Consider the following 26,291-nt stretch of genomic DNA (forward strand, 5'->3'; position numbering starts at 1 on the left):
GCCCTGCTGAGGCTGTGCTGGGTTCCCAAGGGTTCCTGAGGACTGGACCTCCTCTCCAGGGTTTGGCAAGGAAGAGGCTGATTCCTGCTGCTCCCAGGGAGGCAGACTCATGGTGGTTTCAGAGAAACTCTGCTGGGAATAGGAAACCAACCCTGTGGATGTGGCTTCAGAGTTGCAGCTCAAAACAAACCCCCAGAAGACCCAAAACAAAACCAACCTAGTGATCCTGAGCAGAAATAGGCTAATTTAAAAAATACTAAGGCATTGTCTGATCGATAACACTCAACCCAAGCTGCATTTCCAGAGCGAATTCATGCATTGATGTTCCCATTGATTTGCAGTAACTGCTGAGGTAGATTAGCAAAGGTATTTAAATATTAAGATGGAGTAATTTTAGTAGCCTTAGTCACCTTAGTACTTAAACCCAGTTGATTTATATTTCAGATTATGTATTTACACAACGTGCTGTGATCTCATAAAGTCTCTTGCTGCTTTTTGATGGCTCAGTGGACACATTTAAAATTCAGGTTTTATATCTCCTGATTGCTTTGAAAAGGAGGTCTGTTCCCCGAATCACCTGGGCTTTGCAAAGCCTTTAACAACATGGTCCTAAATAACCAACCAGGTACCCTATCACAGACTAACTGGAGTTTCTTCCTGCCTGGGAGTTAAGGTTCTTGGCTTGCTGTTTCAGTGAAGTTTCTAAATATTTTTACAGCTTGTCACCAACCTGTTAAAGGATTGACAGAACCTCGGCTACCAGAGACACGGGTAGGCTATAGATAAAGTGACCAGCTGTATCATTGACAGCACACTTGGGAAACATTAACCAAAAGTAAAAGCCTTTTATAAGAAGGCTATAAAATGGCAGGAGTAATTATGTTTTTCCAAAGTTAATAATTGACTTTTGTTTATTTGGCTTTTTCATAAAAAACTTTTTCCTTTCTCTCCTATAATGAATAAAACCTATAAAAGGTCCCACAAATTGGATTCAGCCTTTCTTCTTCACCGTGACCATGCTTGAAGGCTGATGAGGCAGAGGCCAACAGAGAAGCTTACCTGAGGAAACCTACTTGTTGAGAGGTTCTCATGCTGAACATGAATATGTTGGTCCACTTCTGGCTTCTCTGTGGCCTGAGTGCTGTTGTGGCCCCTCAGAATGTCACACAAGAAGCCCAAGAGTTTTTAGAAGAGTTTAACATGAGAGCAGAAAATATCAGCTATGAGAACTCCATTGCGTCATGGAACTACAACACCAACATCACTGAGGAGAATGCCAATAAAATGGTAAGTGTTCCATCCTGCAGGTTTTACTGTTCTCTTAGGAATCTGACACTTTCTGGTTTGTTTTGGTTCCACCAAGCTTGGCTGAAGTTGGAGTGTTACTTCTCTGGTAGCTGTGCTTCATTTTGGGGAGGTAATGGGCCTTGCTGTAATGTAGCAATTCAGATGTGCCTGGGCCACTACCAGCCTCTACAGCCTTGGGTTAGTACCTGGACTACCTGCACTGCACAGGGATGTCCAGAGGCTGGACTGTCCCATGCCATCACTTCAGGAGAGTAGAGGGAAAAGGCAAGGGAATACTGCACGTTCATCCTTAAAATCTGTGTTGGATGGGGGGAGATCCTTTCTTCTGCTGAGTCCAACACCACCAGTGCCTCCTGTGTAGTGTTTCTCTGTGGAGTTTCCCTTTCCAAAAGCAAAACATTTCCCTTTCCTCTTGGAGAGAGCATATTCTGAGGGTGAAGATCTTCTCCAAGGGCCTGGGGTAGGTGCTGTCTGTGGTGCAAGGAAACAGGATTTGAATCTTGCACCCTCATGAGTTCAGGTCTTCCACTTTCCCTAAGACCAGACAAACACTGGGCTTTTTATTGACACAGGCAGTTGTTTTACTTTTCAGTGAATATGCAAATATTTTCTGGATGCAGGAATTCTGTTAAATGTTTGCTGATGGATTTATATAGCTGCCCACACCAGTTACCCAGTGGTGGACCTTCCCCCTGCCCCCATCACTCTTCTCATAGTCAGGGCTGTTGGTAGACTGCCTGGAGGTATTAGACTGGGAAAAATGAAGTGAAATCACAGACTAGCAAGTGCAGCAGTGGAGTTTCTATTACAATGGTCTTGTATGTTGGTTTGAAAATCTATTTCTATCTGCAGGAAGGACCACAGCATTTTTACTTATGCTGTCTTCCAAAACAGTTCTTGCTTCTCAACACTAGCCTCTGTCTGCCCCAGCCTCGGGGTCTCTAGGCAAGAACTTGCAGGAGCAGGCAGCCATGGTTACTGATATTGCCATGCCTTGGCTCAGGATCTTGTAAGCTCAAAGCCTTTCAAAATGAACAAAACCACCTTGAATTTTTCTCTGTTTTGAAGTGGCATATTTTTTAAAGTTAACTCAAGCTTTAGAGAAAACAATTCAGAGCATAAAAGCAAAGTTGAACATCCTAAATCTATTTTTGCTTAATGGCTGGTCTTTCACTTTGTGGTCATATAACTTAATTAAAACATGTTTTAATTATCATATTTCTTAATTAAAGCAAGGAGACTGGTTGCTGGAAGAAATCCTAATGACTAATCATTGTCAATCTGGAATTTTTTCCAAGGCACCAGATACTTAAACTGTAATGTTTCCAAACACATAAAATGAAAGACCTATATAGTATTTTCAGCATTAATGAGATGATAATAAAATACATGAGGAGATACCAGCAATAAAAACCAATTAGTCAAGTGTTCAGAGAGAACTTTTTCTCTCTCTTGATCTCTTCAGCAGCACTGGTAATAAACCCACTGTTTCTCCTCCTCACATTCTGCTGGAGGAAAGTTAATGAATACTGTCCCTTCTGGCTCCTTCACATCCATTTTCCTTGTAAATTGTGTCATAAGCCCTACAACTATTTCTCTCACTTAACAACCAATTCCTCTAGTTGTGGAAATATCAGAGAGCAAGGCAACTGCTTTCCCCTGGCTCTTGTAGCCAACGAGCCCCCTCTTCTGCCCTGCCACTCCTGAGGCCTCTCTGTTCCTGCTCAGGACAAGGAGCTCAGGAACACATTAGCACAGTGTTGCTCTTCCTTTGGGTGCTTATCAAGCTCTTGCCTACTGAGCTCTGCAAGCTGCTGAGGAGTGTTAGCACTGTTTGCTCCCATGAAGGGGAGAGTTTGGAAAGCCTCCCAGTGATGGCTAGGATGGAGGAGATGTGGGGCTGGGATTACCATGGGTTTACCTCTGCCACCACCCCTCTCTGCTGGAGCCTGGAGCAGTGGGTGCTGTGCCCATCACACATGGGGCTGAACAACTCTGGTACAGCCCCGCAGAAGGTGTTGGTCTTACTGGTGTGTCTGCACAAGGGCAAAGGGTGCCTGAAAGAGCTCTTCAGTTTTACAGGTGTTACAGGTGCCCAATCCACGAGCTGGGAAGCCCTAGCATAAGCACAATTAAATAAACTCTCTCAAGGACCCAGGTTAATTGGTACTGTTCTTGTTGCCATTTGGAATGTTGCTGATGTGTTAAACTGTGTACAAACACATTAGAAAAGTGTGAATAAGACAGTCCCAACTCCAAATTGTGTTCTAATGCTGCTGCTTTGTGCACTGAAATTTGGGAGTTTCACATATCATGGTCTGTAATTGCAGAAGTGTTAAAAGCAATGTCCAATATGGGCACCTCTTTAGAGCCTCCTTTGCCTAAGTATAATCTTTTATTTGCCAGCATTTCAGAAGAAAGTGATATTTGCCTTAAAAACAGACTCAGGATCACTATCTTGCCTGTTGAGTTTTCCTGCTACTGCAGCAGAAAGGGGGGTTGACATCTGGGTGACAGATCTCTTTGTGCCCTGGCTTATTTCCTAACTGGTGGGTGAAGAAAAGCATTAAGGGAAGAAAACGTGATTTAGAATAGGAGAAGACACAGCAAAGTGATGCTGGATCAATTACAACAAGCAAGGTGTGCATAGACAGTCATGCTTTTTGTTATTCCCAAAGAAAAATGGTTGTCTGGATGTGTGAATAAAACAAAGCCAAAAATCTCTCTAGCCATTTCACCGTGAAGTGCAAGTGCTCAGCCCACAATCATGGGAGTTCTTCACCAATAAAGCTCTTCCTAGAAGTGATATTTTTGCTCACTGAGTGCGTCAGACCACTCCACTCCTTTGGAGGGATTAATTCAGGGTTGTGTGAACCCCTTGCAGAGCCAGGCAGGTGCCAAGTGGTCCGCATTTTACGAGGAGGCCTCCAGGAATGCCAGCAACTTCCCAGTAGACAGCATCACAGATGACCTCACCAAGCTCCAGATCCAGACTCTCCAGGAAAGAGGATCATCTGTGCTATCACCAGAGAAATATAACAGAGTAAGTTGTTGAATGTAGTTCATCGTTTTTGGTGGGTGAGTTCAGCTGCCTTCCATAACACCCTCAAGCCTGAGTGCTGTCACCACCCTGCTTGTTTTGGGATGATGCAGTATGGAAGTGTACCTGTTCTAGATGCTCACAGCAATACAGAACTATGGGGTAGTCTGGCCTAGGAAGCTTGTTGCCGTTTCTGTCAGCAGTTTTGTTGTGGAATAAATTTCAAATACGCCTCAGAGCAGTCCTTGCACTTATAGATGGATCAGCCATAAAACCGAGAAACGCATGTAGTAAGTACTTGGTAAAGTCCAGACCTAGGGCAAGGAGCAGAAAGAGATGGGTAAAAGGCCATTCAGTGAGTCAAAAAGGTGGAGATGGAGGAAGTCTTTCTTTCTCTGAACACAGTTCATTATCACATTGTGAAAAAGAAGGAATATTTCATTGCACTGACCACCCTGGGATGCCTGAAAATGGAGAGGGTTCCACAGAAAGCTGATGAGGGGCAGCAAGATTTGGCAAGAGTCATAATGATATTTAACATTTGCACTGACAAATTCACCTAAGAGGCAGGTATATGGATAATGACTATGTGAAATTGGAGTGAGCAGCTATGCAGACTCAAAAGGAATTTATAACCATATACTCAAGAGTTAAATTGCTTTCCCTTTGCTGAAGATCAAATTGAAACATAGCATTGAGTCATGGAAACCAACAGTCCAGGATCCTACAGCCCTAACTACAGAAGGATGGTGAGATTTTTCTGCTAAGGTCAGCAGTGCTAATAACCATGCAAGGGAAGCAGCAGATTGGCTGGATCTCTTGTCTGATCCAAATATGATACAGTTCTGAAAAAGAGATTGTCTTGGTGGGTATGCTGACAGTTCATACAAAAATATATTTATTTTGGATCACAACAGTGCACCAATGTTAATGTTGTCTCTGTTGAGGATGTATGTTCTTCAGTACCCTCCCTGTTTAGGTACTTAGAATTTCCTAGATAATGGCCTTTGGGGCTGAAGTCAATTCATGTTGGAAAATGACTTTTTTATACAGTCTGATGGGGTTCCATAGGAATATCTAAGTATTCTTCACTGACACAAATTCTGCCTGGGCACTGATTTATTTTAATGCTGACAGAGGTAAAATTAGAGCTACTAACTACCCCTCCCACTGACAGCTTTCAAATTCTGATTTAAAGCTCTAAGTGAGAAACTGCATAGTCCTACAGGGAAAGCTAAAAGTGATACATGTTTTCCTTGAGGCATGAAGACGTGAAAACATTAAAAAATGTTTAAAACAAAGCTATGTAGCATAGGTTCTGAGATAGAGCTGAATGATTTCAGGTGCATTTTGGCCTTCAGCTGGCCCATGACATGAGCCACAGCTTCTCAGTGATGGAGTCCAAGCAGATCCATGCAATGAGTGGGATGTGATGTAAACACCCTCAGGCAACAGTCATCCTGGCAGCACCTGCCAAAGGGGCCCTTTTTGCTGCCACTCAAAGCCACAACCTTCCTGCAAATTTTATGTGGATTCATGCTTATGGAAGCACATTGATAAACTTTATTTTTTTTACTGGTGCTGTGCATTGACAGCTCTCTTGTGACAGTCAGTGCTCATTGAATCCAGAGCTCTGTCTGACTGGATATTAAGAACCTGAAGGTTTATGTCATATTTTTGGGAGATTATCTGTCTTTTCCAGCTAGGTCTGGTTCAGTAATGCATTTAGGCAAATTCTTTCATTAATCTCTCCTGAGCTCAAACATATGCTTAAATATTAAGCTGGTGGGTGAAGTGTTGATTCTAGCTCTTAAGGAATTAGCATAATTGGCTGTTATTTTGCACAGAGTGTTTCTAACAGGCTATCTTGCATCTAACTTGCAGCTGAGCACTGTGCTAAATACAATGAGTACCATCTACAGCACTGGGACTGTCTGTAAAACCAACAATTCATCTGAGTGTTTGGTGCTGGAGCCAGGTATGACACCAACCACTGCCTTACCGTGTTCTTCACCCTGAGGGTACAAAAAGAGAAAGCCAAAGGGTGACTCCTGACTGCAAAATAACAGGCTGTAATTTCAACAGATATTTCCTGCTATCTAAAGCTTAGTCATAATTTAATTGCACCCCACAGTTCAGGGATCTCCATTGGACCTTCTGCCCATGAGACATATTGTCTCCTGTTTGTAGCAAAAGGAAATTGGGGAGGGCTGCTCAGCTTGTCAGGTGGCAGCCTGCCTGTCACCTGAGGTTTGCCTATATCACAGAAAATCTATTTTTTATTCCCAGCCATCAATCATGTTGGACTCAATGTTGTGATAGGCCGGTCCTGAGCATTCTACCAACTTAAGGGAAGCTAATGTGGAGGGAGCATTTGAGAGACTCATGATGTGCTTCTTGCTTCTTAAAGACAAGGGGAAAACCTTAAATTAGGAAAGGATGCAATGAAATAATGGGATCTTTCAGTGTATCAAATACAAAGTGTTTTCTTCTCCTTTCATGAATTTCTTTCACTTTGGTTTGTTTGCCTGCTGTGAAAGAAAAATTCTGCTTTTCAAAGCCTAGTACCTTCTTTTTTGTTCTGACAGGTCTGGATGCTATTATGGCTGAGAGCACTGATTATAATGAGAGACTGTGGGCCTGGGAAGGCTGGAGAGCTGGTGTTGGCAGAATGATGAGACCATTATATGAAGAGTATGTTGAACTTGAAAATGAGGTTGCAAGGCTTAATGGTAAGTCACATTTTGTTTTCTTTCTGTTTTTTTTTTTTTTTTTTTTTGTTTTCCTTCTGGCTTCCAGAAACTAGTAAACATACTGCAATCTTACACAATTTTCCCAGGAATTCAAAACACATACATAATTTGCACATAATTTGCTCTTGGTGTGCAGGTCTCAAAGAAAGAGGCAATACAGACAACTGTCATTGACCAGTTCAGAGGTTTCTTCCCAGCCTGGAACAAGAGGCACCTTTTTGTTGGCACCCTTCCTTGTTAGCACTTTTCCCAAAGGCCATAAGTCATCAGTGCCCCTCATTACATACTACCCAGGACTACACCATTTGTGATTTATGGACAAGCACACTCCATTTAAACAGCTTCTGAGTGCTGCTGAGTTTTGGTGACATGTCCTCTTTCCTAGGGGCCTTGGCCTTCTTGCAGCAGCCACAATCATTGGTACATTTATAAGCATTATTCCCTAGCTGGAATGATCAGATTTGGTAGGCCTGGGACAGCAGGTGCAGCTGACCATTCACAAAGGATTTTGTACTAAGGAATGAGTTCTTCCAGTTTGAGATCTCCACAAATCATATGGAACTGTCTTTTCAAGGAACAGCAGCAGCTGCCTTCTAATTTTTTTGGTGTCATCTAAGATAGTTTCTGAAGTAACTACATCATCTGTCTCTTGGCCAGACTGCAGCTGTATCACCTCTTTCCCATCCTCCTTGTTTTGAAAAAACTGTCAAACTGGAGATGGATGATAAAATATGGCCCAAATAGTAAGACAGGGAAAAAACCCAAACATAGTCATTATGGGCTCCTCCATACCACTAAGCAAGAGACTTCAGCTAGGAGCCACTTTTACTCCAGGCTTGATGGGGCTCAGTGGACTGGAAGACTTAGTGGAACTTGGAGCTGAATTTTCTGGTGTCTGCATGTGTCCTGGTGGTTTAGTTTCTGGAGGAGGGGGCCCATATTCAATGTCCACTGGTTTATGCCTTCTGTGAGAAACCCTTAGCATCCAGCCTGAGCAGAGGCTGCTGTCCCTCACAGCCACAGGAGCTCCTGGTTTCCTTTGACCTCCATCAGAGAATGACCCTAACTAGCATATAATCATGACATCAATTTCTGAATTTACTGGAAATCTTCCATACCTGCATGTTCATGAGACAGACTCTCAGGGAAGCTTTTTCCTCTCTGCTAAACCCAGACTAGCATTTTGATGCTTTGCTTTGGGGGAAGGCTGCAGGTCTGCATGGGATCCACAGAGAGCTGCACTTCCCCTGCAGACCTAAGCAGTGCTACACGTGGTGTCCTCATGTGATGCATTCATGCTTTACAGGTTATTCTGACTATGGAGACTACTGGAGAGCAAATTATGAAGCAAAGTCTCCAGAGAATTACAAATACAGCCGTGACCAGCTGATTGAAGACGTGGAGAAAACATTTGAGCAGGTAGAGGCAGGAAAAGTTCTCATCTGGGTTTCAGGGTTGTGTTTTGAAATGGTGGACTCATGTGCTGATGTTATGAATGAAGATGAAACCTGTTTTAAACTGGCTGATCTCAGTCTATGTGGGTTTAACAGAAACAGATGTGAGGAGACATACATGGCATTTCTACCTCTGTAGTCATTCAAGGACCAGCTTTGTCCCCCAAGGCTGGGAAAGAGGGAGCTCTGCAGGTCCACGTCTCCCCTCCAGGTAGGGTCCATGGGGTAGATGGCACCCCTGATATTCCAGCTCAAAAGTTATCAATGCTCCCTCCCTCATACCTGAGCAGGACTTCTGAGGCTGGAATCTGGACTCAGTGCCTGACCCCTGAGGCAGGGGGCAAAACTCAGCTGCAGGTTCGGGATGCAGTTATCTGTCAAGGTTCTCTGTTTAGGAGTAATGAGCAGAATAGAGCAAAGTGAAAATAAAAAAAAAAATTGTTTTGTTCTCCTCCTCTGCCTCCAGATAAAACCTCTGTATGAGCAGCTGCATGCCTATGTGAGACACAAGCTGGGGCAAGCGTATGGCCCTGAGCTCATCAGCTCCACAGGAGGCCTCCCTGCTCACTTGCTGGGTATGTCAATGCATCCACGTTTAGCCTGACTTAATGCACAGGACCATCACCTTCAGGGCACATGGGTGGAGAGTAATCTGACTGTTCAACCAGGATATTAACAAAAAGGTTACAGATAAGAGAAGGGTAGAGGGGAAATGGATAAATTTCTAGCAGAGATGACACAAGTGCTTAGCAGCAGTGGAAGGAAGGAAAGGCAGGGTCTCATCATCGCCAAAACTCACATAGCACAAAACTTTAGCACTTGTCTGGGACATTTCTCTCCCCTCTGCAGCACTTGTCTTCCTCAGCAATGAGAGTTTCAGAGACACTTGTTTTTCCTTTCAAATTTTAATCTAAGATCCCACATTTCATGTCTTGGCTTTCAAATGATGCAGCATTAAGCTGCCATAACAGTTGTGTACCTGAACGTGGCACAGCAATCACGTGGACTAACAAAAAGGATGTTCAGTCTTCACTCACCTTTAGGAGTATGATCAGTCCTGAAACTATATTATCCAAGAATTGCACATATTGGGTAATAAAAGGATCCTTGATCTGAGTTTGACCTATGAATGACCTTCCAGAGCTGCTCCCCTCCACAACTGGATCAGGCCTGGTTAGATGAATAGAAGTCCCTATTTTTGACACTGCACAATTTATGGACCTGTCTGGCACCTCTGAGCAGTACATAATAAATCATTTAAAGTATTTATTTGTTTCTTTCTTTTTATGAAGGTGATATGTGGGGTAGATTCTGGACAAATCTGTATGCCTTGACTGTTCCCTATCCAGCCAAACCAAACATTGATGTAACTTCTGCAATGGTTGAAAAGGTAAGACATATCTTTATGCAATATGCTTTATGTAACAAATCTAGAGGGTATAAAAATTATGCACCACATATCAGCTGCTCTCTAGAAATCCATGGCTGCCCTCAGGCAGACACACTGCCAACAAAGTGTTGCTTTTTTGCATCCTTTTTTTTGCTTTTCACCTTTAAGTGCTTATGCATTTTTCACTGTACCTATCCCCTTAGCTGTTCTCTGTTTTACTGAACCCTCTTTGACCCCCTTAATCTTGTCTCAAAGTCTATTTTCCTCAGAGACACTTAGCCATTAAGAGATACATTTTGTACTTATAAATATTTCAGGACTCCTGGAGTGGGCTGCTATCAAATATGACCTTTTCCAGTCATTACCATAATCAAATAGTTTGTATATCACAGTTTGTTTTATTTTTGTCAGTCTTGTTTATTTGTATACAGCTAGAGAAACTGCAATGCTGCCTGTTTTCTTTTGATAACTGCATAGCACCATGAGGTCTGTGTTTGGGATCTGTAGAGCTAGCAGCTGTGACAGCACCTTCACCAGACCAAGAACATGGGTAAAGATAATTCCCTGTAGTCTTGCCAAAGCCCTTCTCCCTTTTTAAAACTAAAGGGTGGTAGATGGAATTTGTTTTCTGAAATGCAATGGTTCACCTGAAATTTACTCTCCTCTCAGGCAGCAGTCCATGGAAATGGTATACTGGTAAGAGAAGGAATAGTTGAATTTGATTCATTAGCAGTTTGCCTAAGTTTGCATTAATCTCACCTCTGTTTTACACTACTGACCTCCTTGTAGTCATAAATATGAGTCAGTTGAAGTACCACTGCAAGAAGGGAAGCATTATTTACAGAGCCTTTGAGCAATGGGGGGATTCATCCTTGTTGGTGGGTGTGCCCCATTTGGGGTTTTCATCCAGATGAGCTGTTTGCCACCCAGGTGTCTCTGAGAGCTCAGTCCAGTAAATGCAGAGTGCCTGCTGGGTAGAAAAATAAAACAGCTGAATGGCAAAATTATCCTGAACATAACCATGCAGTTTTAATCTGATAAGCAACTCCCATAGATACATTTGCCAGGTTTTATGGTTCTGGCTGAAATCCCTCATGCTCATCTGCTGGGAATGTAGCTCCACTTCCTCAAATGAGTTGTCCCCAAGTTGACTGAAGGGTCAGGTCACAGATCTGACATATTACTGCCAGGAATGCATTTTTTATCTTACCTTATCTTTTATTGAGAGCTTCTCTGGTCTGGGTCAGGTGCTATCTGCTGAACCTCTGAGTACAGAAGCCTATTTTGTTTGCAGAGAAAACAAAACTTTTAAGGGAAAACTTAATTCCAGTTTCCAGCAGAATTCACAGAAGTGCCAAAGGCAGACACTACTGACTTTCTGTCGATGGGCCAGGTGCAGCTGTGAAGCTCCTGGGAAATAAATACAAAATCAGCTGCCCTGTGTTGAGCAGGGCAGTGGGAACAGGCTGCATGCAGCAGCCAAGGTTAATGGTGGCACTCTCTCTTTCAGAAATGGGATGCAATTAAAATATTCAAATCTGCTGAGGCCTTCTTTGTTTCCATTGGCCTTGATCCCATGACTGAGGGCTTCTGGAAAAACTCCATGCTCACAGAGCCGACAGACAACAGGAAGGTTGTGTGCCATCCTACAGCATGGGACCTGGGCAAAAACGATTACAGGTACTGAAATTGCTATGACCCCTTTTTGTGCCACCTCCTAATTTCTCCTTTATTTTTTTCTGGCTGAAAAGTGGGGAGAGGAAGACAAGAGAGCAAGGATGCTGTGAGACTGTAAACCCTTCTGTGTAACTTTTTCTGTGAAGATCTACTCAAATTTACTAGTAGATCTACTCTCAAATTTTAGCTGAGATGTGACTAAGATTGTTATGAATTAGAGAAATATTTACTATGTTCTAGGGCTTAGAAAGCAGAGATTCAGGTGGATACCATTGTGATTTGTGGACTGCACACTTTGCAGCAATGGCAGCAAGGGAAGATGTCCTGAGAGTCCACTGTCTATCTTTAGCAGAGTTATCCGGTTTCATGAAAATCCACCAATTTCTTCCACATCTGGGAAAGGAGTGGGACAGCAAGTTCCCACACAATGCATACTTTTCACAGAAATTCTGATCCTTCTTGCAGTCCCCTCAGTTACCCAGGGAAGGAAACTGGTGCGCAGCAGAGCCTTAGTGAAACACATCAGTGTCCCACCTCAGCAGTCTGGGGAAGGTGAAAAAAAACTATTTGGAAGACATTCCTTTAGTAAATTTAGTACCTGTAATACCTACACAAGGATGAAGTAGCAGGAGTCACCAACACACAGAGTTTTATAAATTACTGTCTTACTAAGATTGCTGGTGGTTAGTCACATCCACATGTGCAGTGAGTTTATCACCAGGTTTTAGGGAGCAGCTCTTCTCACAAAACAGCAGTTTTCTCTCATTCCCTGGACAATTTCAAGGTGGCTGAAGGTGTTTTGCTGTTTTTCATGTTTCCCATGAAGTCTTGCTGTAGCAGGAGGATCTGCACTGCATACCAGGACGCCCAAGTTTTGCAAGAGGCATTTGCCAGCTCTGGAGGGGCTTTGCCCCATGGCTGTAGCAAGCAGGGCTCAGGCTGCCTTTCTCTGGGCCCCTCTCCCTCTAACCACAGACACTTTATTCTGCTGTGTAGGATCAAGATGTGCACCAAAGTGACCATGGATGACTTCCTGACTGCACACCACGAGATGGGCCACATTGAGTACGACATGGCATACGCGGAGCAGCCCTACCTGCTCAGGAGTGGTGCCAATGAGGGCTTCCACGAAGCTGTAGGTGAAATTATGTCACTTTCTGCAGCCACTCCTCAGCACTTGAAATCTCTTGGTCTCCTGGAGCCAACTTTCCAAGATGATGAAGGTAAATAAATGCATAAATATTATGTATTTATATGAAAGCACTTGCTGGCCTTATTTAGTAGCAGAAGACTGTGCCTGCAAACTCAGCAAGCAACTGACAGGCTTCTGAAAATCTTACTCCTCTAATTTACTGTATTTTTCCCCAAATCACATTGTGAAGCAAGGATCACTGCCTTACAATGCTGTTACATAATTTAAAAAGAAAGAGCTAACACTTCACTACCTTCAGTACTGAACAACCCACCCTTAAATCTTCATAGTTCATTTAAATGGGTCTCCAAAACTCTTTTCAATCTCTGTTGCATGAATCCATACATATCTCTATCAAGATATGTGTTCAAATGAAACTGAAACCTTGAGATTTACATCTCACACTTAAGTGAATATTGAGTGACATCATAGGTAGGCCCTCATTATAATGTAGTTCATCTGGCTTCTGAGTACTGCCTTAGATGGACAAAGATGCACATTTTATACATTTTGAGATGTCTTCAGCTCAAAATTCCTCGAAGACTGGAAAGGTTCTCAGTGATGGGTAACTAAATGTTAGCATTGACTGTTGTCAAAGAACTAGATTATTCAAGAGTTTGGGAGAAAGAAAGAGAGACAAAACAGTGTACAATTCCTAATTTATCTTATGTTTTTTCCAGTAATATTCTTCCTTCCACTTTTTCTTAAGTGAAAATCTGTAATTCAAATGAGATGTAAGCATTAACTGTAAAGGGAAGCAGCTTTAGCCATCTAATCAGATACTAATTGCTACTGTAACCATTACCTTAACTGCTTCTCTCTTCAGAAACTGAAATCAACTTTCTTCTCAAACAAGCACTAACGATTGTTGGAACAATGCCTTTTACTTACATGCTGGAGAAGTGGAGGTGGATGGTGTTTAGGGGTGAGATTACAAAGCAGGAGTGGACCAAACGGTGGTGGGAGATGAAGTAAGTTTGAGAAACAGAGGGGACTTTTTTCATATGAACCTGCAAACATAACCCTATTTACTCACCATGGTGAGGTGTTTGTGCCTCCATAGGGCAGGAACTGTGTCTCTGGGTGTTTCTGTAAATACCAGTAGAGTGCCAGACAGAAATACCCAACTGTGATCCAGACAATGTCTCATAAGCCATGTATCCCCATTAACCCTGTACAGCCCCTAGCAGTTTACTCTACCTCTCAAAAGACTTTCTCCCTGTTTCTAATGCCAGCTATCTGATAAAGACAGCCCATGACCTTTGCATGGCCTCTCTCAGATCAACATTGCTGTCCCCCTGACAGACTCCCCAAGACATCTTTGCAGCTGAAGTACAGCCCTTCTCTAAGTGTCATTGGTCATGTGCACTGGTTTGCTCCCCACATCCTTAAGGACAAGTGGAAAGTGAAGTTCATTGTACTTGCCAGCCAGAGAAGCATGCAGATCTCAATCCACTGAATATCTGAGCACACTTCTCTGCTTTGTGTCTCCTCCCCACCTATAGTGCTTTTGGAGGCAAATTGTCTGAAAGATTTCAGACTGAATCTTTCCTTTCTTGTGTACTAAGATACCACCTTTCACAGTAAAGAAAATACAGTTCCCTGGGCAAGTAACAGCCAGAGGTGCCTTTTCAGATTATGCCCATCAATCAGTCTATTTTCAGCACCTTGGAGCACAAGATTAAAAATAACTATGATTCAGAGTGGAGTTTGTAATTTCCCAGGTTGGTTTTAATATGAGAGCAGAAAAATGCAAAAAAACCAAACAAGCCCCACACTGAAAATGGAGCCTGAACTCTAACACTAACATGAACAGTAAGCCTCCATCAGCAATCAGAATCTATAATAAAACTTGATATATGCAAGCCTCCTGACCCACTGTAAAAATCAATCAGCTTCAATGTATTCAAAAGTAGCAGAGATGTCAGAGAAATATAGAATGACAGATTATTCAGGGAAGCTTATGACATCTGTTGCAGTGGCACTGCAAAGCACTCTACTTGAAATACAGGTTTATGAAAAATATATCCATGGAAGCTTATTACAATTTTCAGAACTCAAGGTATGGGTTTGTTTCTGTAGTACTTCTCAGGAAACACAGTCTCAGGAGAGGAAAATAAAGAGAAAGCTCATCTCCAGCCCGGTGGCCCAGGAGGCCATTTACCTTTTGGTTTGCCCAGTCTCTGCATGCCCTTGCCCAGAACAAAACACAGGTCTCTAAACTTGGGATGGCCCAGGACATGAGGTGGTTTTGTGAAGCTCGTGTCTTGCAGATTATTTCATACCACTAATTGATCCCTGCACATCCTGCTATCAGAAAAATCCCTTCCTTGCACTATGAGTTTCCAAACAGTTTCCTGTCTGTGGTCTCCACACCTGCTCTGTGGAGCAGAACTTGCATGGGGTTACTGGGGACTGTGTGGAATTCTTCTGTTTGCAAGTGAGAGGTGTCCATATGTATCAGACAAACCAGAAGAAAAGCTGAGTCAGATTACCTTTGCTTATTGTCTATAAACAGAAACCCTGTTTTTTTTTCCTTCATCTGCAGGAGAGACATAGTTGGTGTTGTGGAACCAGTCCCTCATGATGAAACCTACTGTGACCCTGCCACACTGTTTCATGTGGCCAACGATTACTCCTTCATAAGGTAGTGCAGTGTTTAATTCATGACTTAAGTTTTGTCTACAGAACAATCCTCAACTCCCCAAAACTTCTGCTGGAGACTCTCAGGACCCAATCTTATTTTGTTTAAAGCCCAGACCGAAGGTTGCTGGTTTCAATGGGAGTGTTTCTCTGTTCATTGGGGGTTGTTCCATAATGATCTCTGAGCAGTGAGGAGGCTGTTGACCCTCTTGCTGAAAAGAAAAGTTTCACGCTGCCATCAAACCAGCAGGAGCACTTCTGTATGAGGTGTTTGTCTGCTGTAGAATCACTGTGCCCCGTGTCATTTGGGCCATGAACATGCAGCCCTGGATGTCTGCTGTGTCCCAGCCACCTCATTTTAGAGGGCTCAGAGCAGAGAGCTGGACCTTAAAAGCTTTACTCTCTTCTGATTTATGTGGCAACAAACAGATTTGGGGCTCTTCTAGCCCATTTGATCTTGGCATTTTGCTAAATTTGATTTAGATTAGCCTATAAATACAAGCTGGCCTCTCTCTGCAGTGCAGTTTCCCAAACAGGAGTGACAGCTGATGCAGCAGAGCTTTCCAAAGGTCAAAGGCTTCCAGGTTTCCTTGCCAGTCAGCTAATACAACCTGTGCCTCCCTTTTCCTTGCCCTTCCTTTAGGTATTACACCCGCACCATCTATCAGTTCCAGTTTCAGGAGGCACTTTGCAAGGCAGCTAACCATATTGGCCCTCTTCACAAATGTGACATTACCAACTCCACTGCAGCTGGGCAGAAACTCAGGTAACAAAGCACATTTCTCATACATAATAGATCAGAATATTACAAAGCTTCTGGAATAAATGAGGTTGCATCAAGAATAAACCTAGCTTGTAAATTTAGCCTATACCTGCTCAATTCATTTTGACAAGTTGACTAAATTTATGTATACTAAGGTTCTAAACGTCAAAAGTTTAATTACTTGTTTGTGGAAATAAAATATTTTTATTAATAGGAATAATGGGAGAAAGAAGTGAATCAGAAGCAAAGAGAAACACTTTTATACTGATCACAGAGTGTTTTTCTTGTCTAGATGGAACATGGCAATAACATATTACTTCTCATTCCACATATACAGAAAGTTGCTGGCATTAGGGAGATCCAAGCCCTGGACTCAAGCACTGGAAAGTGTAACAGGAGAAAAATACATGAATGCAACTCCCTTGCTCCACTACTTTGAACCTTTATATGAGTGGCTGAAAAGGAACAATTCTGGCAGATTCATTGGCTGGAAAACAGACTGGGCTCCATGTATGTATAGCTTGTGGGTGATTTAAGGACTCTAGTTATTCTTTACAACCCTTGGTTAGCAAAGTTCCTCTCTTTTGTAGCTTTTGGAGGATATTCTCTGTAGAAAAACAGGGTTATGGTAAATAAACACTGAGCTGTAAGTTTTACTCACAGGAAAACAGTTTGGCTTCCTCATGGCCAGAGCTGGAGAAGTCAGCACGTGTCTTGGTCAGAGACCCACTCAGTTCTCAAAAATGGAGGTGCCTTTTTATTTCATAATGACAGTACTCAGAGTGTGGGATAGCTCTACAGAAGGAAGAAATATTCAGGGGTTTGGTCTTGTGTTGCACTTTCCTGAGAGAATGTGCCTGTATTGCAGAGCTGGGAACCACTGGTCCTGGGAGCCAGGTGTAGGGGCAAGCCAGTACAAAAATATTACTGCTATGCTTTTTCTGACATGTGTTAGTCAAAGAGGGGAGTTCAAGGAGAGGAAAAGGAGGAGGCTGTGGAAAAATACATTTTTCAGCTTATTGTGACACTGAGTGATGACCCAGCCAAGTTACATTTGTGTAATGATTGCTGGTACTGGAAAACACTCTTACCGCCCTGTGCCAGTCTCTGATAGTGGGATTCACCTAACCAGGCATCAGCATCTGCATCTAAGCTGCTCATTCCCAGTGGTGGGAGAGATTAATTTTTCTTTAATCTGCTACAAAACCAGACTTGGGAACTGACAGCTCAGATGAGTGTGTTTGCAGTAGAGGTGACTGAAGGGAAATAAAATCAGTCCCACTGATAAAATAATAAATAATAAAAAATAAAATCTCTCCAAGGAGAGCAAGGGAACTTCTAAGGAAATTTTAACCACCTCAGCATTTCCCAGGAGCAGACTTTTTGTTGCTGCAGCTCTAACATGGCCCTTTTTTCTTTTTAAACCAGATTATAACAATGCCATCAAAGTGCGCATCAGCCTGAAGTCAGCTCTGGGGGACCAGGCGGTGAGTGTGTTCATCCTGTGGCATCCTTCTTATTGCTTGGGCAACAGAGGTGTTGTGATAATGGCTCAGAAAATGGGTCAGGGAATGGCTGATCTCTGTGTCTGAAGGGTGGCATCAGCTCAGGTGGAGGGTTAGCACATGTCTTGTCTGAGTTTGTGGTCAAGGTTCCCTCTAGATTTAATGGAAGAACTTCTCCAGGGAGTGAGCCCACCCATTTTAGGAAAGGCATCTCAGCTAGATGATTTATTCTGTAGAGATACCAATCATGATTTTTCACCTCCTACAAAGCAGGCCTGGAGGGCTAACATAGAGGAGCCTGTGTACATGAAAATGGCTGTATTTTCCCCACTTGTTGATGTGTCCACTTAAAGCTTCTACCTAATTTCTTCTAATTGCCATTGTCATGGCTATGGTGGCTGCCTTCAGAAGTTACTAGAGCAGCTAACTTCACATTTAAAACAGGCTGGTGGATCCCACTCACTGTCCTTGAATGCTCTTGCTTTCAAACTGAAACACATCTGTTAGCATTTCTTTGTAGATTTTTATTTGGCTGTTTACAGTAATATTTCCAGGCCCTGATATATTCAACCGCCTTCCTGCCCTCCCACCCTGATGCAGAGACAGCTTTGTTATTGAGAGTGTAGGGGACAGTGCAGGGCAGCTGCTTCTGTTTCAGATGAGGAGAAGGGCTTTCATTCCCAAGAGCTTATCTGCTTTCCCCAATTATACCAGCTGGTCCAATAAAATGTATTACAGCAATGAAAAAATCTCATCAAAGCCAAAGATGGCTTTTACGATTTTAAACAGAGCATTGGCTTAGCCCATCTGCTTAACCCAGGCTGAAAATTCACTCCTTATTCTAACTCTTCCTCTTTATGCTAATCTCATGGAGGCAGTGTAGAAGGTTTAAGTGCAGACACTTCATTCCTGCTAATAGCTATTTTCACCTTGCAGGACATTAGTAATTTCCCAAGAACGAGTATATCATCAGGCAGGTCATTTAGACCTGCGTGTTGGAGCCTATTGCACTAGCAAAGACACAAACCATGGGCTCATTTTTCATATGAACTGATGCTTTTGCTTCAATCACTCTCTCACATGCAAGCCCCACTGGAGTTTTATTGCTTCCTAGACTGCCTAGTTGAGTTAGATACAATTCAAAACTGATATCAACAGCATAAAAAGGTTCCATATTACAACACGTTTATTAGTCATTATGGTTAATGTTTAGCTTAATATCATTTTTATGCCTGCCTTTAGCTATCATAGTCTTTTGTTGTGCAATTGAGCAGCTGTAAAACAATCTCATACAGATTACTTAATTTGAATTATTGTATGGACAGTAGGTTCCTAAGCTCTGAAGAGCAAGCCATGCATTTTCCTCTCAAAACCAATTCACATCACCAACTTGCAAGAACCCTTTTCTATTCGGTTGCTTTCTGCCTCCCCACCAATTTCCCTTTTGCTGAGCCCCCAGGGACATGGCTGGATGCTGCTATGGCAGCAGCAGGTAATGGCACATGCATGAACTGGCACAGGCACAGGGAATCTCGGGCAGGAATGCCAGCCCAGCCACACAGAGCAAAGTGTTTTTGTGCTTTGCACAGCTCACGGTGCACAGAAGCTGTGGGCCCCACATTGCAATTGTTTGAGTAAGGTATATTTTGAGTTGCTTTGCACTGACCTAACAGCATAAAGCACTCTGAGTATGCCAGCAAGCAGTTTTGTATTTGTGCTCGTTAGCCCTGGAGAGAGCAGGCAGGGCAAGATTCCTGCTTTGAGCTCAGGTGGAGCTGTGCTGGGCACACCTGCAGCTCACACAGCCTCCAGGCCGTGGCTCAGCCCTGGCTCTTACCAGCGGTGACATTTCGATAGCCCCACGATGTGGCAAACTGAGCATCCAGACTCTCGGTTGGGCTCAACGCCAGCTGTAGCAGAGCGTGCACTGCCTCAATTACCATGCTAATTGTTTTCAGGCTGATGAGATTAGAGCTGCAGCCGCAGCATCGCTGGATCACCGGTACATCTGGTGATGAGGCTGAAACATCCACAGCTTTGCTTCAGCTGGGGGTTTGTGAAAGTGCCCACAAGAGAAAGTGCTACACGATCCCACTGAATCCCTTGGGGTCTGTCATATTTAAAATAAACAGTTCCAGGAACACCAGCCCCTGACTGCCACTTGAAAACCAGACCCCACTCCAAACATGGATTCAAAATTCTCTACCAGGTCAATGCCATGTGTATGATCACAGTGCCATGTGTGTAAAGGGCTGTCACACAAGACAGTGTTAGGCAATGGAGAGCTGTCAGCCAGCAGGCAATTAGATGTATTTTACAATGAAAAGTCCTTTTTGAATCACAGGCACACTTACACCGTGTTTCAAATCACATATCGGATCTTGGAGTGAACACCCTGTAACAGAGCAGAGGTGCTTGGCAGAGTTCATTTCTCTCTGAAGCACAGTGTACAGTGGGTGCTTGAGATGCCTGGGGAAGCTGTGTGAACAGTCATGACTCAAACACAGACCAGAAGCCAGCCAGGTACTTCCCATCCACACAGCCAATAATAGTATTTATAAAGGCAGTTGAGAGGCACAGTGGCAATTAAAATACATTAGACTGAAAAAGACAAAATATAAGTGAGAGAAATTAATAAATTATTAAAAAGGTAGCATGCTAAGTACAGAAAGGGTCAGTAGAGGAATCAAGCTAAATTAGATCCAGGTAAAAAAAAATAATAATAGAAAAGCAGCACTGCCAGCCTGAAGATGTTGGGCATAAACAGAAAATTGAGAAACCCCAGCAATAGCCTCTTAGCTGTGTAGTGAACAGTGCCAGCTGCCGGAGGCAGCAGCAGTAACAGGAGGAGGTGCTTTCAGTGCAGGGCTGTGCAAGCAAGAGACAGCCTGGGGCCTTTGCCTTGCAAAGGGGACTCAGCCTCAGCCTTTCCTGCTGGGAATGGCCAGGGCTGGCACAGCCCCTGCCCTCCAAATGCCCTGAGGACTGCTCTGATTGCCATGGCCTCGGGTACCTGTGCTATTCCCGGGACTTGATCCTGAATGGACTGACAGCAGTGGGTTCTTCCTGCCCTTTCCTCCCCTTTATCAATAGAATCAGGACTCTTTAGGTTGTGAGGGACCTTTAAAGATCAGCCAGCCCAACCCCACTGCAACGAGCAGGGCCATCTTCAGCTAGATCAAGCTACTGTAAGCCTCACCCAGCCTGACCTTGAATGTTTCCAGAAACTGAGTATCCACCACCTCTCTGGGCAACCTGTTCCAATGTCTCACCACCTTCACAGTAAAGAATTTCCTCCTAGTAACTAATCTAAATCAACTCTCTTTTAGTTTAAAACCATTACTCCTTGTCCTATTGCAACCCAGCTAAACAGTTTATCCCTGTCTATCCCTGGCTTCCTCATAGATATTTATACATCTCTCTCATTTTACATCAGTGTCAAGAAGTGGACACATTTGAAAAATGTAGCTGTGTTTTATAAAGCCTGTTACAACAGAGCTGCCTTCTACCACAAGTTCCTGAATAATACTCAAGAAAGTCAGGAGCTGACTGTCTATCACTGGCAGCATTTATAGGCTTTCCTTCCCAGGTACCATAAACACAATCAAATCTATGCCTGAGGGGAATAAAAAGATATTGCCACAGAGTTCAGTTGGGAATTTTCCCTTTGTGCACACATGCTATTTCACAACAGACCAGGCTGCTTTATCACCTCCTGTGGTGGTTTTTGCCCCCTGTACAGCTCTTGGTTCCTGCCCCAGAGAAGCTGTTTTTGTCTTCCACTGCGAATAACTTTGGACTCATAAGGCAGGCCAGGAGAAGCATGCACATAGGCAATAATTTATTTTTTTTTTTTTTATATCACCTATCTATTTTCCAGGGGAAAAAACCAAATATATGCTTACTGCAGAAGTACTGATACAAAGAGTTTTTTACCAAAACAGACCCCAAACAAAAATCCTAGCTCATCAAGCAAATAAATTAGCCACCTTCACACGACTACTCTACCACAAAGTTTCTCCTCCTTAACAGAACAGGTCTGCAAATAAAATTATGTGATTAAAGCAAGATCTAAATATTGAAATCTTTGAACTTCAAAGAAAATGCACAATATTTAGTAGGAATAGCCTCGCTGATGCCTTTTCTCCCTGTAAGTCACAGAGGTGTGCTGGGACTGCAGCATCTTCAGCAGTCCCATATAAAGGTGCTAGAGGTTGCAGAGGGACAGAATGATGTCTGGCAGCAGGGATGCCTCCTTGGTTATCCTCCTGCACAGTGCCCAGATTAACAGATCTAAAGGGTTTGGGTTAGTTTCTGATGTGCTATCATGGCACAAATAAGTAATACTGAAGCGCATGCCAAGCATTACGGTTGCTATTTCTTTTTAGAAGGATTTCTTGATGTCTCTAACTTCTTGCCCTCTCTGAGGAATTTCTCTTGTGCTGTTCCTGCAGTATGAATGGGATGAGAACGAGCTCTTCTTGTTCAAGTCATCTGTCGCCTATGCCATGAGAAAATACTTCGCAAAGGTGAAGAAACAGCAAGTTGCCTTCCAGTGAGTGGCTTGCTTAATTGTGCCTGCTATGCCTGCATTGCTCCTGCTTGGCTAATGACAGGAACTGGTGGGATTAACTGTGCCTTCTGTCAACTGTAAGGTGAAATAATGAACAATATGTTCAGCATGAGCAACATAACAAACAATGAAACAATGTCAAACATCCGCTCTTTGTAAAAGGCAAGATGCCAGCTTGGGTATATGGTATCTTTCCCCTCAAGAGCCTGAAGTTTAGGAATAATGTGCTAAAGTTAGGTAAGAAGGCTTTGTCTCCCTCAGCTTATCACTGATGGAGATGAACCTTGACAATTTGTGCCCAACACTGACATCAGGATATCAGGAAAGGTACACTGATTAGAAATAAACATTTCTAGCTATGTATGTGTATTGTACTGAATATCCAAGGGGTTTTGGGCCAAGGAAAGATGAACATGTTGACTATAAAACACTAGAATTTGGTACACACTTACTAATTTTATCTAGGTTCAGTTACAAGCATAAAATCTTTCATCTGAAAGTGATTTTGGTAAGAAAAAACCCCCTTTGATTAAGTATCTTCCGTAATGTTCATAAGCTTTCTTCTTAAGCTATTAGACATTATAGAACATCAATCATGTAGTATCTAGAATCTGCTCTAGAAAAATAAGGAAGAAAGCTACTTTTTCCCCACTTAGTACTTCATACATCACCTCATTCTTGAGACCAACCACAAACATTCTCTGTTTTGCAAGTGATTATGTGCTGTGGAAAATTACATCAAGACTTCCTTTAGGTATGAAGGAGACTCTCTCCAGCTCAAGTTACAAATCAGCACATAGAAAAAGGAATTCTGGCAGGAAAATTTATTTCACTTCCCAGCTGATTTCACTAGGAAACATTCCCCCAGTGTAAACTAAACCCCTGGCAATGCCAATCAAACACAACTGTTCACTTGCCCAAATTTAAAGCTAATGTCATCTCAACAATGAAAATAACCTTTTCCTTCTCTTTCCCCTTCAGAATTGCAGACGTTCATGTCAGGGAGCAGACACAAAGGATCTCCTTCTACATTACTGTCAGCATGCCAGGTGATATTGCTGATCTTGTGCCCAAAGCTGATGTGGAAAATGCCATCAGGTGAGATTTTTTCCTCTGGGGGGAAAAACCAAACAACCAACCAACCAGATGGAAGGTTGGAAGGGAAAGCAGTGCTTAAGTCAGCTGAGGCAGAAGCAGTGACAAAAAAGTAAATTCTGCAGTTAAAATGGAAATAGTGGGATGAGAGACACTAGGATGAAGTGTTATGACAGAAAGAAAACAGACCATCTATCAGACAGCAGCATCTATTTGGACAACAGCCAAAGTAAAATGCTTCAGGGGACTTGTAAAATTGCCAAAACACACCTCATTGCATCATACCTTGCCAGCAAATCTAATTGCTCAAATTTTAACAGGAACTATTCTATATACTGAAATATGGAATACAGTAATGATGTGTGCATGCACACGTGTGTTCTTCCTCTCATTTTGAAAAGTCAGTACAAGAATTATTGTTAACAAGGACTCCAGAATAATGGTGTACTAGAAAGACAGCCAGATGTATTTGATTATATAGAGGAGGTCAGAGCAGGGGCTAGCTCCCACTTACAGGTCAGTGAACTTACAGGTCTTTCACAGCATGGTGTGACACCACTGTAATTCATTGCTATAAAAATGATAAGTAAAACTGCAGCTCTGCAGAAAATTGTGGGTAATGTGCAGTAGGAAATGAAGAGGGCACAAATCTAAAAGCAGCATCAACACGATATGGGGTTGAAGAAGCAGGGAGATAAATTGGTGAACTAAGGGAAAAGAGTATGGCTGTGAAATTTACTCTTGGGTTAGTGCTCAATAGCACACGTGGAAGTTTAAGGAAAAACAAGGCACAGATGATACAGCAGGGAAAGGGTCTTCAGGGCAGTGAGAAACACTAGTCAAAATTGTTTAAGATTGTAGGAGGGAAACAGGTAAGATGTCAAAGCTGTGGTTTTATGTGGCATAACTAAGAAACTTTTCAATAGACAAGAAATAGTAAAGAGAATGAAGAATACAAAGAGAGAAGATCAGAAGGTTCATTTGATAAATGTTAAGACTGAGTTTAAGAGTCCATAAAGTGTCTGAACATGTCGGTTAAGCTGCAGTAGGTTAAGGGTTTTTTAAGTTCCTGTGGTTGTCTCTCACATGCCAGAAGGAATATGGATTTAGCAGTACCTCCTCTGCAGCCTTTTCAACTGAACAGCTCAGGGGAAGCTTGGCATGCTGGAGATTCATAAAAGAAATGAAAACTGTTCCTTTCATTCCAATAAATGTATGAAACTCTTTGAATTTGCATTCAATGGCAGTATGTCTCGAGGACGAATCAATGAGGCTTTCAGACTGGATGATAATACCCTGGAGTTTGTGGGAATACTTCCAACCCTGGCTGCACCCTATGAACCACCAGTAACCATCTGGTTAATTGTATTTGGGGTAGTCATGGGTCTGACTGTCGTTGGAGTTATTGCCTTGATCATCACTGGGCAAAGAGATCGCAAAAAGTGAGTAGTATTTTTTGATACTATGCTCATGGCTACTGGAAGATGTCTCAATAATTGAATCATAAGGATTTTTAGAAATGAGGCTTCAGTTTTACTTGAAGCAAGTTAAGGAATGAAAACCTGTTGTCCCTTTCCCATCAACAGTGCTGGCTAAAGGTTCATCTCCCTGTTTCTCAGTACATGACAGCTTTGGCAGCCTAGTGCAATTTCCCTGTCACCATCAGTTTAACCAGCTTTGTCCACAGGGAGCTGCAGGGCGGCTAGGCTTCTGCCAGTCCTGCTGCAGGGAGGAGGGGATGTCCTGCTGGGAATGTGGTGCTTTCTCCAACAGCAGGGTTGCCCACATTCATCAGCACCTGTAGTTTTCTGTAATCTGATTGCAGGCTGTATAGTAGTAATATTTTCCTTAAATATTGTTGCATTAACAAGGATAGCTTGGTTGGTTTTCTATGTCCCTCCACTAGCAGGGTTTCTAAGAACATAGCAGATTTGCTACAGTTCTTAAACCTAACTTGATTTCTTTTATATAAATATTTCCAGTTAAACACAGTATTATTTACAGTCAGGAATTCTGGGGATCCAGAAGGACTTGAACAGAACAGTGATGATCTAATATAAAATGAATTTTCATTACAGGAGAGCAAGAGAAAGCAAAGGTGAAGCAGGATCAAATCATGAAGAGGTGAACCCTTATGGAGAAGAGGGAAGAAGCAACCTGGGCTTTGAGCCAGCTGAAGAGACACAAACATCATTTTAAATGGTGTGGGTACAATAAGGGCTTCTGGTTTTCTCTTCATTTCACTTTTAACAATAGTGCCTAGCAAAGGAGCAAAACACCATGGATGTCATCAAACAATGTCTTCTGGTTGACCATTAATCTGCTGGTTCATGGCCAAAGCAACTAAATCTGCTCTCTGTGTGGTAACTAGAAAACATGCATGGCTTTTCATGAATTATGTGCATAACACTACACACCATCTGTGCTGCTTTTCATGTGTGTGCAGCATCCAACTTTGGTTTCCTGTGTAATGAGAAACAAAGGCTTGGAAGTATACAGTTATATACAGACCAAGACACACATAAAAATAATTCATATACTCCTGAAGAACATCTTGATCTTTCCAGATGGAGACTTCAAAAGTGTTGAAAAGTGATGAAAAATCCCTTGACTATCAGAAGAACCTTAGTGATAAAGAACTCAATTTGATATAACTGCAATTTTTGCACCTTCAAGAAATCTGTATCAATGTAAAATGGATACTGGATGAAGACTAACAAGCACTGGAGGTTTATTGGAAAATCATAAGTTATTTTTCTAACTGTTTGCTTGATAAGTATTGTAGAAACAAAATAGCCCATGCTCCCTCAAAAAAAAAAAAAAAGCTCTTTTATGTTGTATTAAAAATGGAAACTTCCTAAATACTAAGTGATCAAAGTGGTTTTGGTTATTTTTCCC

The 26,291-nt window shown here is 42.6% G+C and overlaps 1 protein-coding gene across 1 annotated transcript; it reads left to right on the plus strand.

The window, feature by feature from the left end:
- Nucleotides 1-957: 957 nt before the first annotated feature.
- On the plus strand, nucleotides 958-26,291 carry ACE2 (angiotensin I converting enzyme 2). The gene is made up of 18 exons (XM_015631329.2): nucleotides 958-1,287; nucleotides 4,193-4,351; nucleotides 6,233-6,326; nucleotides 6,937-7,080; nucleotides 8,408-8,520; nucleotides 9,022-9,130; nucleotides 9,848-9,945; nucleotides 11,456-11,625; nucleotides 12,619-12,845; nucleotides 13,641-13,785; nucleotides 15,363-15,461; nucleotides 16,101-16,223; nucleotides 16,558-16,730; nucleotides 17,649-17,707; nucleotides 22,180-22,280; nucleotides 23,280-23,396; nucleotides 24,641-24,835; nucleotides 25,472-26,291. Exons 1-18 carry the CDS (start codon nucleotides 1,090-1,092, stop codon nucleotides 25,590-25,592), a joined length of 2,445 nt encoding a protein of 814 aa, XP_015486815.1. The 5' UTR covers nucleotides 958-1,089; the 3' UTR covers nucleotides 25,593-26,291.

The sequence above is a fragment of the Parus major genome, chromosome 1 (genome assembly GCF_001522545.3).
Source record: "Parus major isolate Abel chromosome 1, Parus_major1.1, whole genome shotgun sequence".
Lineage (NCBI taxonomy): Eukaryota > Metazoa > Chordata > Aves > Passeriformes > Paridae > Parus > Parus major.

Excerpts from the sequence above, each read along its gene's own strand:
- ACE2 (XM_015631329.2), top strand. The coding sequence starts at position 1,090 with ATGCTGAACATGAATATGTTGGTCCACTTCTGGCTTCTCTGTGGCCTG. Across the intron at positions 7,081-8,407 it reads TGAGGTTGCAAGGCTTAATG|GTTATTCTGACTATGGAGAC; the intron begins GTAAGTCACATT and ends CATGCTTTACAG. Across the intron at positions 9,131-9,847 it reads CCTCCCTGCTCACTTGCTGG|GTGATATGTGGGGTAGATTC; the intron begins GTATGTCAATGC and ends CTTTTTATGAAG.